This window comes from Hipposideros armiger, unplaced genomic scaffold (assembly GCF_001890085.2).
Source record: "Hipposideros armiger isolate ML-2016 unplaced genomic scaffold, ASM189008v1 scaffold_1701, whole genome shotgun sequence".
NCBI classification, from domain to species: domain Eukaryota; kingdom Metazoa; phylum Chordata; class Mammalia; order Chiroptera; family Hipposideridae; genus Hipposideros; species Hipposideros armiger.
In genome coordinates, this window is record NW_017733051.1 from 29575 (window position 1) to 42473 (window position 12899).

At 38.8% G+C, this 12899-nt stretch overlaps 1 protein-coding gene across 1 annotated transcript in view; it reads right to left on the bottom strand.

The window, feature by feature from the left end:
• Positions 1-7579: 7579 nt before the first annotated feature.
• Positions 7580-12899, bottom strand: part of LOC109378036 (nuclear envelope integral membrane protein 2-like) — a 23749-nt gene continuing 18429 nt past the window's right edge. Inside the window, 4 exon segments of the mRNA XM_019634488.1 lie at positions 7580-9750; positions 9752-9872; positions 10625-10824; positions 11178-11181. Coding sequence (XP_019490033.1) covers positions 9730-9750; positions 9752-9872; positions 10625-10824; positions 11178-11181 — 346 coding nt within the window. The 3' untranslated portion in view covers positions 7580-9729.

Here is a 12899-nt window from a genome sequence, read left to right on the forward strand (position 1 = left end):
GGGCATAGCACCATATATGCTTCTAAATACCCGAACTCATTAACATGGAAACACACACACACAGGAGCGCTACAGTACATATTGGCAGAAACAGCTTACCTTCCATAATCCCACTGGAATCACTGAAGGGAAATGGAGCTCAGTGAGGACTTTCTGTTCTTTGGTTGGTTAGGTTAAGGTCTACGGGACTTCTCTGCCAGGGCAGAAGAGTTGAAACCAGCAGTTACACTAAGTAAGTGGAGGGAAAGAAAGTGTTTCGAGGTGAGTACTGATATAACTTCCCTGTTCTGATTATTTATTCAAATTATTTGGTTCTTAATACAAACTGGGAAGAAACAGAATACACTTATAATTTTGTTTCTCTTAACGAGGACCATTTAAAAAAATAGATTTAAACACAGCAAGCAGATAAAAGGAGTATATGCTTTTGTTTAAAAAAGGGAAAAAGTTTAATCAGAAACTTGGCATATCTCTAGCAAATATATTTTTATATGTAATATGGTATATAATGAAAATAGTCAATTCTTTGAGCAAAAGCTGTTATTGCCTACTGCAAGCTAAGCTGAGCTTAAAAATGCCTTTTGTTTTAAATGGGCTTTAAGACCAGAGGAGGGAATATTCCAAATAAACTAACCAACTCAGTATCCTGTGGCCTGGTAGACAGGGGTTTACTAAATATATTGATACTGTAAATAGCCAGTATCACTATTTATAATTTTATAGTGATTCAGGCTCTACTTAGCTGATGGAATTTTTAAAAATCACCGAATTCCTAAGAGTTTCTTTAATTTAGCAGTACTATTTACAAATAACAGTATAAGATTTAAGTGCCTGGGAAAGGGATACAAGTTTTAAAAATTACATAATGGATCAGTTTTTGTTTTTGGTTTTTTTTTTTGGTGAGGGGACAAGGTGTTGAATGGGAAACCAGGAATGGCAAGGACAGGACTAAGAACTATACTTTCCAATGACTAAAGAAACAAATCTCAGTATATTCTTTCTCTTGAAGACACAGTCAGACACTGGACAGTTCAGATATGGATATGCTACTGTAAACATTACAACTGCTGTCAGAACAATGGCTGGGTGAATCACACATTAAGCTTGCTGCTAAAAATGAAAGCTGAGGTTAATAGGAAGCCTTGGGGCAGGGCTACGGAAAAGGGAACACTGCTTTAGTTGAATGAAGGTCAATTATAGTGCGTATAATAGCTGTGGGTGAGCACACGAGAGAGGAAAGAAGAGAGTTAAAAATGAGCAACTCACTTTACCCTGATTAAACAGGATCATTTGTAAAGTAAGGGCTTCTCCACGATACCATACTTCTGCCCCAAACTGCATCCGGGAGAAGAAATTCTACACTTGGATATCTAGCTTCACCACAGAACACAGCTTAAAAATAAAGTAACGGAAAGAAATAGAATTAAGCAAATAGTTATTTTTGCACTTGAACTGAAATGTACTGTACTATAAATTATCATGACTCATTTTAAGTGACCTTTAAAAATCAGATGTATTTATTATGCTTATGTAATTATAGAAATAAAGAAATGGGTGATAGGCTGAACCTCACCTATGAATGTACAGTATGTGGATTTGTGAAACTGACTGTAGGAAGTCAAAAACTTATACTGTATCTTGTGTTTACAGTTCTGATTTATTCCTTTGAAAAGCCTGCTGTTTTGGAAATGCACAGTTGACATGTTGAAATAAAAATAAATACCATTTTTAAATATTTCTTAAATGATAAAGATGTGACCAGACAAATAGAAATCCTTCACTCTGTAATGAATAAGACCAAGTTCAACAGGGCTTTGTAATGAAACATTTACTGTGAGAGCTGATTCAATAATGCAGTCATTTCCAGCCATTTATAGCAGACACATTCATGGGCTTGTGGACTTTGTGACTTTTTCTTCCTGTATTCAAAGTGGCATTTTAAAAAATATTAAAGTGAATTCAAATTAAATTTTGATTTGAGAATTTTATAACCCCTCTTGAGATTCCATGGACATACCCAGGGGTGTCACAAAGCCCAGGCTGGTAATCACTGCCTTAATGACTTATTTCCCCCATGATTGTAGAAAAAGTGAATTACCCAAAGTGCTGAGCTTGTGTGGATCCAAAGTAGTTAGTTGGTAATTATTAAACTAATACTCAAAGCTTTAAGTAGAATAATAGATTATTATAATACATATATCTCCACTGGCCAGTAAACCTCATGTAAAGCCTAAACACTTCATAGAAAGAACATTGCTGCTTTACTGGCCACACGAAGCAGTTAGCTAAGTGCTTCCTCTGATTTGAGTTCCCTCAATACTGCTGGGGTTGGAGCTGCTGCTGGCGCTGAGACCGTTAGTTAAGCAGTATTTCTTATGGCCAATCTGGAGTTAAGTAGCGAATCCAGGAAAAGGGGAACCACACCCATAGTTACTGGGTGCTTGTTATGTGCTGATGAGATTATCATTTTGTCCTTATCACTGTCCCCTCTAAATGGGATTCTGGAGCAAACACAGCTTAGTTATGGGACCAAGGCTGACTTTGTAGAGCAGCACCATCTGGAATAGTAGCCATTAGTTGCAGGTGGCTGTTAGCACCTGCAGTGTAGCTAGTGCCCCTGAGGAATCAGCGTTCTCATTTAAACAGCCATCTGTGGCTCGTGGCTACCCTATCGAACAATGAAGGCACAGGGGATGAAATCATCTTTGGGAGATCTCTCGGCCTGTTTCCTCATCTTCAGCGTGAAAAGCTAGACCCTTAAATTAACATTATTCTGTGAAAATGAGGGCATGCTGTGATAGACCTGACGGTAGGGAATTAAAGGTGATTTTCCATTCAGAAGTTCTTCTGTCCTTTAGTATATGGGGACAAGACAAAGCTACTTCTAAAGCCCTAAACCACCACCATCATTTCAGCAAAGCTCTAAGAATACCTGGCTCAAAAATTCCGAACCACTGGGGAGATGGGAGATGTTGGTGCCTGCATAGGGACAGAATAAAGGGGTGAGAGAAAGGGGGAGTGGTTTCTCAAATCAGAAAGTAATTTACCTTATGCCAGGACAAAGTGTGGCGTAAGAGAGTAACTGGAAACTTGGGATGGGGAAGAAATGAACCAGGCCAGATGAGTCCTAACTTTCCCTCAGCTCCCATCTGCTTCAGGTGGCTAAGGCAGCACCTGCCCCGCTGTGGCTCCCAGGAGGGCCCAGCTTTTAGATGGCAACCCAGGGATCTTATAGTGCCGGGGTTAGGAGGGCGGCTCTGGAGTCCCAGTGTCTGGCTTCGAGCCTCACCTCCGCCAGTGAGAAGTTACATATATAGATAAGCTTTTTGGGCCTCAGTACCCTCCTCTCTAAAATTAATGTTATTACAGTGTCTGCTTAAAGGTTGTTTTGATGTTTAAATGACATGCCTGGCACATAATGTACACTCCATAAATACCACAATTATTGTTGTGTGGCAAATAGTCTGTGGCAAGAGGACTGCTGACTAATTTCCCCCAACCAGGGCCTAGCTCTCTTAGTATCTGGTTAATGTTTAAATCTATGATATGCACTCTCCCAAACTATAGTGCTGTGTTTAATGTGTTTACCTCTACCTAGTAAGCTGTACAATAAAACATTCAGTTCCAACCATTAAGTGGTTGGAGATATGAGTTAGTTAAGAGACAAAATTAAGCAAACCATAAGTGGAAGAGAATGGGAAAAAAAGTCAGCTAACAATGACAATTCCACAGTGTGCCAAGAACGCAGAGAGGGAGCAGTTATGACATTTGTTCCACAATCTCACTGTTTCTTTTTCATCTAAAAGGTGTCAAGTGTAAACAAGAACTTTATAATCATTTAACAAATTATATGTCATACTGTTTCCCCAACAGCTGAGGGTGCTATTCCTTTCAACTGTAAACTTGTATTTTAAAAAAGGTCAGGAATTTTTTGTTCCCTAACAAGATCAATGGGGTCTCGAAAAATAATATCTAGACCAGTGTTACCCTGTGGTCCTGGGCTGGTGCTGTCCATGAACTATTTCTGGAGTGTGACGAAATGGAAATGAAGCATTTCGAAACACGTAAGGCAATCTGACATTGCCATGCCATCCCAGCACATGCTCACTGGGCTTATATTTGGTATGTATTTTAAAAAATTATTTCATTTTTCTAATTTATTTTTAGCGTATTTTACAAAAGTATTGTGTGTGATGGACTGGGTGGCGGCGGGGGGACTTTTCCATGGCCGGATAGTTTAGAAGCACTGTTGTGGACTAGGATCTCCTCTATACATAACTACAAGACACGTATGATTGGCGTGTGCATAACATCAACAGATGCAGTCATCTGTTGAATGGATTAGCCATGGGGCCACTTCCTTGACTAACTTTTTTAAAAAAAAGATGGCAATAAGGAAGTAGAGAGTGTATGGGCCCTTACACTGGGGCTCAAATTCTGGTTCTATCTCTCTAGCTATATTTGTTCTTCAGCAACCTTCTCTTACCCTCTCTGAGTCTTTCTTTAACTGTAAAATGGAAATAATACTAAAATACATTACAGAGTGGTTATGAGGTTCATATGAAAAGGCATAGAAAGTAGCTAGTATAGTACCTGATAGATCGCCAATAAATACTGATATTCTTCCCCTTTCTCCTTTTGATCACTTGTTTGGAAAATGGACAAAATCTAAAAACAAACGGATCCCCCCCTCCCTAAATTATTAAAACAATAAACAAGAGCAGCTATCCCACTAAATGCACCTCTAAGATGTATCCTGGTAAGTAATATACTCATCCCAAATCTCTGGCGACCTATTAAGGTAGCACGTTCAGGGATTGCAGCAAAAATATGCAACTAGGCAACTAGACTCCAGACCAGAGAAAGACAAGATTTTAACATATCTGAATGAAGAACATGCCCACTAGAAGAGGGTATGGGTGTTGATCAATAACAAAAGATTAGGAAAATAGCAGTCACAGAGAGGAAAAAGTTGGCAGGGGTAGCCTTTGCCAACAGATTGGGTATCCCATTACTTTAGCAGACCAGTCCCGTTGTGGGGTGTTTCCGTTCGGCTTTTTGGTTTGATGACATTAAACATGTGAATTATATAGCAAACTCGCATTTTCCTCTTTCTGTTCACCAAGCAAAGTTCTTACTACAATTTAACCCCTCTTGGATCTATCTTCTGAGAGAAAATGTGCTGCTCATTATCATTTCAATTGTTTTTATCCTTATGCCAGTTACATTATTAGCTGTGAATCACTAAATGGACAGACTATATGAATTGGCTAATGTGAGATGGGTCTTATGGTGCAGTAACAAAAATCAAAGCTCTGAATCAATAAGGCCAAGAGTCACGTCCATATGGTTAATTCATCAACGTCATGCCACCCAGTGGGGTCTCTCAGAAGGCAGCTTGCTCCTGGAATCACCTAAAAATACTGCTCACTGCAGGCTTCTTCAAAATTCCACATCCATTGTGTTATCTATACCCAGAATCCTTCTATCAGTTGGACAAAAAAAAAGCTGGTTTAAAAAATTGTACTTCTCTAACTCTGGGGAATAATCACATACAGAATAATATAAGATCCTTTTTCTTGACATCATTTCAGGGGTCTTAACTCATCCACATGCTTAGATATATTGATGTAATCCATCATCTATCCCAAACTTTGTAAAATCTAAAATCTCTTAAATTTATAAATTTAAAAAAGGTCATAAACTCAAATATTGTCCTAAATGTCAGATGGACACTCTCCTGTAATTTCAGCCCTAAGTATTATTGGCAAACTATACAACTAATTCACAAAGAATTTTTTCTGATATGTAAAACGTTTTAAAACCTTTTAAAAATAACATTTGAATGATATAATTGTTTAAGCATGGCCACCTACACTGCATCACACCCACACATTTGGGTGTCCACCGGCTAACAACAGTCAGCGTCTGTGAGGCACCGAGCATAAGTAATAAAACACAACAAAGGGTTCTGTTTGGCTCCATAACTGCCCACCTCTGGTGGTGTGAAGCACAAAGCCAACTTTCAACCACCTGTGAAGAGCAGAGCTGTTTTACAGAATGGTCATTTAAACTGTTTACAAGCCTTTAAATAAAGGANTACAGTTATAGAGTAGCAACGAAAATAATTTTATGGTTGAGGGTCACCACAACATGAGGAACTATATTAAGGGGTCACGGCATTAGGAAGTTTGAGAACCGCTGCTCTAGAGTCTCACTAAAGGTGAGACTGGTTCATGAAGCAGCAGCTTTGACATCACCTGGGAGCTTGCTGGAATCAGACTTTCAGGCCTCACCACAGACCCCTGAATCAGAATCTGCATTTAAGCAGGATCCTCAGGTGACTTGTATGTACATTCAAGTTGGAGAAGCACTGTTCTAAAGAATTAATTTATCTCAAAATAATGCTGGTATTGCAAGCTTTAATCAGAGTAACTGAAACATTTTTATCATGAACTAAGAGCAGGGCATTCTGTTCCAGGGAACTAATAATAACGAAGAAATCCCCAGATGCAGCAATGCTGTTATTCAAAGCTCTTATGGTTCAGCATCATTAGATTCTTCAGCTATGCCAAAATAAGAGACATTTTCACTTAGCATACAACCAGCCCTCCTTCACTCATAAGAAAAACACATTACTTAGAAAATAAAAGCCTCTCAAATAAAAAGTATCACCAAGGCTTAATACTTAAGCCCTACATATAGTAACAAATAAAAATGGAATTTCTAGAAAAGGTACATTTTAAAGCCAGTTTATGCACTCTAGAAATATAGTTTGAATTAGGAACTGTAATGATCAAGGTGAATTAATTTGATCAATTTTATAAAATTCCTAATTTCCATTTTTTATTCATTTGCACATCGTATACCTACCTTAGGAATTAACCTTTTAACCAGCAGCAGGACAAAGACCAATGTCATTAAAACACCTAGCACAGTCCCCGAAGAGTAATAAAAAGCAGGGCTTCTGTGAAGACAAGCAGGTAAAAGGCACTTAAAAGCCAAGATGCACTTGCAGTATTAAAATCATGTTTAACTTGACAACAGTAGCCATAAAAAATACTAAGAAGAAAAACTCAGATGGCAGCTTCAATTACATCCTATACTCTTAAATATGAAATATCTCCTTGAAATTTATAGTAAATAGCTTGCCACTAACTCAAAACAACGTCTCAGTTATCTTCTGTTCAGAATCTGATCCAACAATAATTACAGAGCACCTATCACATAGCAGGCACTTGTCTGAGAGCTTTACATGCATTCACAAGAACCCTATGAAANAAACACAACAAAGGGTTCTGTTTGGCTCCATAACTGCCCACCTCTGGTGGTGTGAAGCACAAAGCCAACTTTCAACCACCTGTGAGGAGCAGAGCTGTTTTACAGAATGGTCATTTAAACTGTTTACAAGCCTTTAAATAAAGGAAAGCAAGGGGGAGGGGGAGGGAGAGGGAGAAAAGGAGGAAGGAAAGGAGGGGAAAAGATCTATTATGGGAGTTATCTATGTATTGCTTGATGGGGATTAGAATTGTGATCAGTGCTATAATAAATCCCAAATCAAATGAACACAACAGAAATATGCCAAATATTACAAGCAATTCATTTTAATTGTTAGCTTTTTACAGTACTCATATAACAGACACTGACAAATCCATGGTTTCTTTAAAAAACAAACACCCAAAACAACATCTTGGAAGACTGTTGCTCTTTTTCTTGTTCTTTAGCATTGTGATGATTACGCCCAGCGTGGCCCACTAGAGCCTGCTTCCTTCTATTGCCAGCACCTCTTCACCCTGACACAGGTAAGGCCCAAGAGCTGTCTTGGCTAGGATGTCCCTGGGGAACGCCAGCAGACTGTTACCTGTGACTCACACATTTTGTAGGACACAAACTGTCTCTTGGGAGATGAACATGGTGAGCACAACCACTGATGCGTCTGATATGTTTACAATATATCACCAATAAATATAAAAAAGATCAGGTTGAACTATAACAAAAATGATGTTAGAACTGTTTATACTTATAAAACATCATCATCGTAAATCTGAATAGAAGATACTTTCTTTGATTTTTAAAATCAGAGTCTACGTGAAAGCACAGATTGAGTTTAGTGCATTTCACAAAAATAGCAAAGCTCCTAACAGGAAAAGGTATCTGGTAAAAACAGAGACCCGTAAAACACTGACACACTGCTTAAAGAAGAAATAGCATTTGAAAATCAATCTAGAAAGTTCTAAATGGGTAGCCATGGTCTTATTCAACAGTTTAGAACAAGTCTACTAAATTTGGCTCAGGAAAAGCAGTGCCTAAATTCTAAACACATTCTACCTCCATAACCATTCTTGGGATTCCTCATTCTTTATGCCTCTATTCTTTATGATCCCGTCATAGCAAAAAAAAAGCCTGAGTTTGATTCTTAAAGAGAATCAATTTAGCACCATCTTAACCCTTGGATTGCTTTGCCATGTTGAGTTCTTTTCTCAGACCTATGTTTAGGCCTTTCTTCAGGGTCAAAGCTCAGTTAGTGCCTCACTTTACTCTGAGGTTTAACATCATGAATCAAGAAAAGATTTGTTCTCTGTAAATAAGATCACAATGCCATACACAGTTAAATAGAGTTCAATGGGGGGAAAAAAGATCATAAATCTGTTTTGTAGGAAATTGTTATAAACATATAAAACTAAGCAACTTTTAAAAATGGACCAGTCAACTCAAAATGTCACAATAGGTTAACTGGTTTCAATTTCAATGTACAAAAAAATATAGAAGGCAATTCTAATTCTTATGTATGTCTATAAAAAGTCTTATCAAAACTTTAAAATATAATCTCAGGAAATGTTTCTCTTTGTCACAGTTATCAAATAGCTCGCTGGCCATTATTAAAAAATACAGTCACCGATATTATGAGACTGAAGGCTGTAGGGAGATGACCTCTTGGCTCATCTCTAAAGGTCTCTTCTACCTGAGTCATAGGAAATACTTAGGGTTGAAGGTCTAGTCCCAGTGCTGCCTTTAAATATAATAGCTCTTTGGTCTTGGATAAGTTACTTAACCTCCCCAAACCTCAATTTCTCCATCATCAGCATTTTCCAAACATGTATTCCAAGGAATATTAATCTCACAAAAAATAGTTCTGTGGTCAAATTAAGTCAGAAACTGCTACACACAATTTCTCTTCTTTAGGAGATTCACAATGTACATGTTATTAAAGGTCCTGAGAAGTCCTGCAGTACTTTTATTTAACTTTGTATCAATCTTACTTGATCTCAGAATCCCTTTACTGACTAACACCTATTAGCATCTGTGGACTATGCTTTGGAAAACATTGGTCCAGCATATCTCAGGTCTCTGCCAGCACTTTTGTTAATAACATATAGGAAGGGCAATGCAGCCTTTTGACACAAGTTCTGGCGAGTAAAAGAACTGAATGCCCTTGTGGTGACAAGGCACCTGTTCATGCTTATTGGCCCCTTGAAGATCAACACAATTCCCTTGCTCCTAATGAAAGTCTTCATTCAAGCAAAGTTGTAATGACTGCCATAGAATCTTGGTGGCCACCTACAGTACAATAAATAACAGAACTGGCCAAGAATGATCCGTTATCTTCAGTACAGTTCTCCTTTCCAGTGCGACGTGATTTTTCTCCATCGCAAATGCCTTTGCCTCTGGTCCCTAAAACCACTTCAACAGGCTCCTTGCCCTTTACCCACTTCCTTTTCCAGAATGAAGTCAATTTGCAGGTAGACTGTCAGGAAGTCCTCAGGTTAAAGAGCTGTTCTTCCAAGAAGACACCTCCAAGGCCGTACTGTTCTTCATGAAGACTAATTTCTTCAGGCGACAAGTGGCTTCCTCCAAGAACAAATTCTGCAAACCTATTAAGTTTTTTTGTTTGTTTTAAATAAAGTTAGTGTTATCACAGAAAGGTTTATTTGGAAGGTAACATGTTCCCTTACTACGCATCCTCTTTAATTGGACTTTGTGGCAACAGACAATGGCATTTACATGGTGGGTACAAAAAAAGGATATATGAATATCTGGCTCATGTGATCCTTCTCCAGATATTCATGGAAAGGGCGGAGAAGTGGGCAGACTTATACACACTGAGTGCTGCTAAACATACCCACTGCTGTTTCCTAATTCCTTTCTTCTCTTTCTTATTAGTTTAGATTTATTATTTATTTATTATTTCAGTGTCATACTTCCCCCCTTCAATCTTTAATTTGACTGCACTGTTACTGGAATAAAGCTATGAAGATGAGAAAGGAGTAAGGAAAAGATGTTGGGGCAGAGATGCCTTTCTTGGTGAATTTTAGAAATTATTTCCCACATCAGTAGAAGAAGCAGCAAGTGAAATATCCTGTGCCACCTACCTTTCCCCTTCTCATATGAAAGTTATCTTTATGGCCTTCCCTGTAAAACACATCAGATCAATATTTATTCTGACATTAGCAGCTCTGTCCAAGTCAGAGCACTGAAGAAAAGGAAGAACCTCTGACAGCCTCCACATCATCTGTTATCTAGGGAAGTAGTCTGTTTCTAGTCTGAAATATCTGTACCAAAACACCACAGTATTTTCCCAATAATTCTAACCCAAGCTTTGGTCCAAGTAGGTGGCCAGGCTTACTTTTTCGGCGTCTGTAGTTTGGAGATGGCCAGCCATGACGGGAAGTCGGGTCTGCGGCAGGCTTGGCGCAGCTCCTCCAGAGCACTGGTTGTCTCAGCATCAGCTTGTTCCCTGTATTCGTCTTCAGTAAGATATGAAACTGCCAGCTTTTCCGATGTAAACCATTTCTTCATTTTCCTAAGACATGTGGTATTTGGTTGCTAGATTCCTGGCCATGTTTGACCATTCAATTCAACCCTTCAGATTTTGAAAATATATTTCTTTGACAGTAACAGTAATACTTATTAACTTCCTTTATTTCATACTATACTTTTTTATTGTTGTTATTGGCCTAACATTTCCACTTTTCTAAATAAAGTCCTAAGGCATTTGAGGATCAATTTCCAACAGAAATGTTAAATGTATTTTTCTTCCCCAGTGATTTCTAATCACACAATCAGACAGTGAGAAGTCTGGCTTCTTTACGCTTGGCCTGCTGACTTTCCTGGCACTAACAGAAGCAGGCCTTTGAGATGTCCTTTTATGGAGACCCAGTAGAACACACACTGCTTACTCTTCTAGACAGAAAAGGAGGACTTGTGGGATATCGCCTCCACCTAGTGGTAGTGGTTCTGACTAAAACTAGAGAGAGGGCGTAACTAGTGTACAAGGGTCAGGTATAGTCAATAATTTATAATAATTCTTCCTTTGCTATGTGCTGAACGGATCATGACTGGAATTTTTTTTTCCAACCAGGAAAGGCTTAAGGGAAGAATCTCATTAAATGGTAACGATGATAAGGTTTTAATGTATTTGTTATATTTATTATTAATAAGTTATTTTAAATGTTCGGTAGTTCAATTTTAATTTAACCAAGATTCCCAAATCTGAATGAGCATCATAATTACCAGCAGATGTTTTAAACATATATTGTATTTTCTTAAAGGTAGGGACCTGAGAAATCTTTTAACTTTTAAAGGTCATCTGGTGGTTGATATGCTGGATGAGTGAGCCATTTACATTATATCCTTCTCCTTTTCTGAATACCTAGCCTGGGCGCCCTAGAGGAAAAGCCCTGGCCTCTGAGCAGAAGACTGAGGCACAGTCCTAGCTTTGAGGTTCGCCCACTGTGTGAACTGAGGCAATTTCTTAACAGTTCTGAGCCTCAATTTGCTCATATAAAAAAATGAAAGCAGTAACATCTACCTCATGAGGTCACTGTATGGATTAAATGATATATTTTATGTAAACGCTTAACACAGTGAATGGCCCACAGTAAGCGCTCAATAAGTATGATAACAAAAAAAAATAGCCACCATACATTATTAAAATATACTCAAACAGCTCTTTTGTAAGATAGAAAGTACTCTACAAATTAAGGTATTATTTCTCTGGTATGTTATTTAACCTATAGTTCCTGCTTTAGACCCTGGTTCTTCACAGAATTATTCACTAGCAAAATAAAAAGTTGAGGAAGTTATAATACATTTTGATTATTAGGTTCATGTTAATGGAATGCACAGCAAGTGCATAAAAGAACCACCATGCAGATGATAGGACATACTTTGCTCTTGGCAGGGCAGTTGGAGGTTTTAAAGGGAGAGAGGACGAAATTCTGTCCTGGGTTCCTCAGGATGCAAGCCTGGCAAATGACCAGAGCAGCCTGGAGGATGTTAAGTGGTCACCCTCTTCCTGGCAGACAGACCCCTGGTAATCCCAGTCACTGTCTGCCTCTGAGACAGGACAGAGAGAAGCAGCCAGCATCAGACCCTCCAACCTGGCCCTTGCCAAACCAACACCCTCTGCCTAGGGGCTTTGTCATGACACTGGTGTATTTTTAACTCTGATGTTGCCACACATGCAGTTACCAGATCCATGACTACCAGTTACACAGAGTCTCCTTCCTCACAGCCAAGCTTACCTTGTAAATATTAACTCCCTCTTCCAGCCTTGGTCTCACTGCCTTACTCCAAGCCCTCATCCTCTCTTGCCTGGACCACTGTGATGTCTGATGACTGGTCCCCTGCCCCAGAACCTCCACATTACATCCATCCTCTGCCAGACACAGATGGGCCAAATCCCACTGCCTGATGCGGTCTCGGCTTTGGTTTTTGCTTATTGAATGTATTTTTAGTTTTGGAATAGTTGCCAACATTTAAAAATAATATGAGCTAACATTTTAATCCACATTCCCAGCTTTTTTAGAAAACCACATCTGGCAAGGCAGAGCCCATACTTCCACATGGCAACAATCAGCTCAAGTTGAGCAGTAATCGACCCCCCCTTTTTTTTTTTT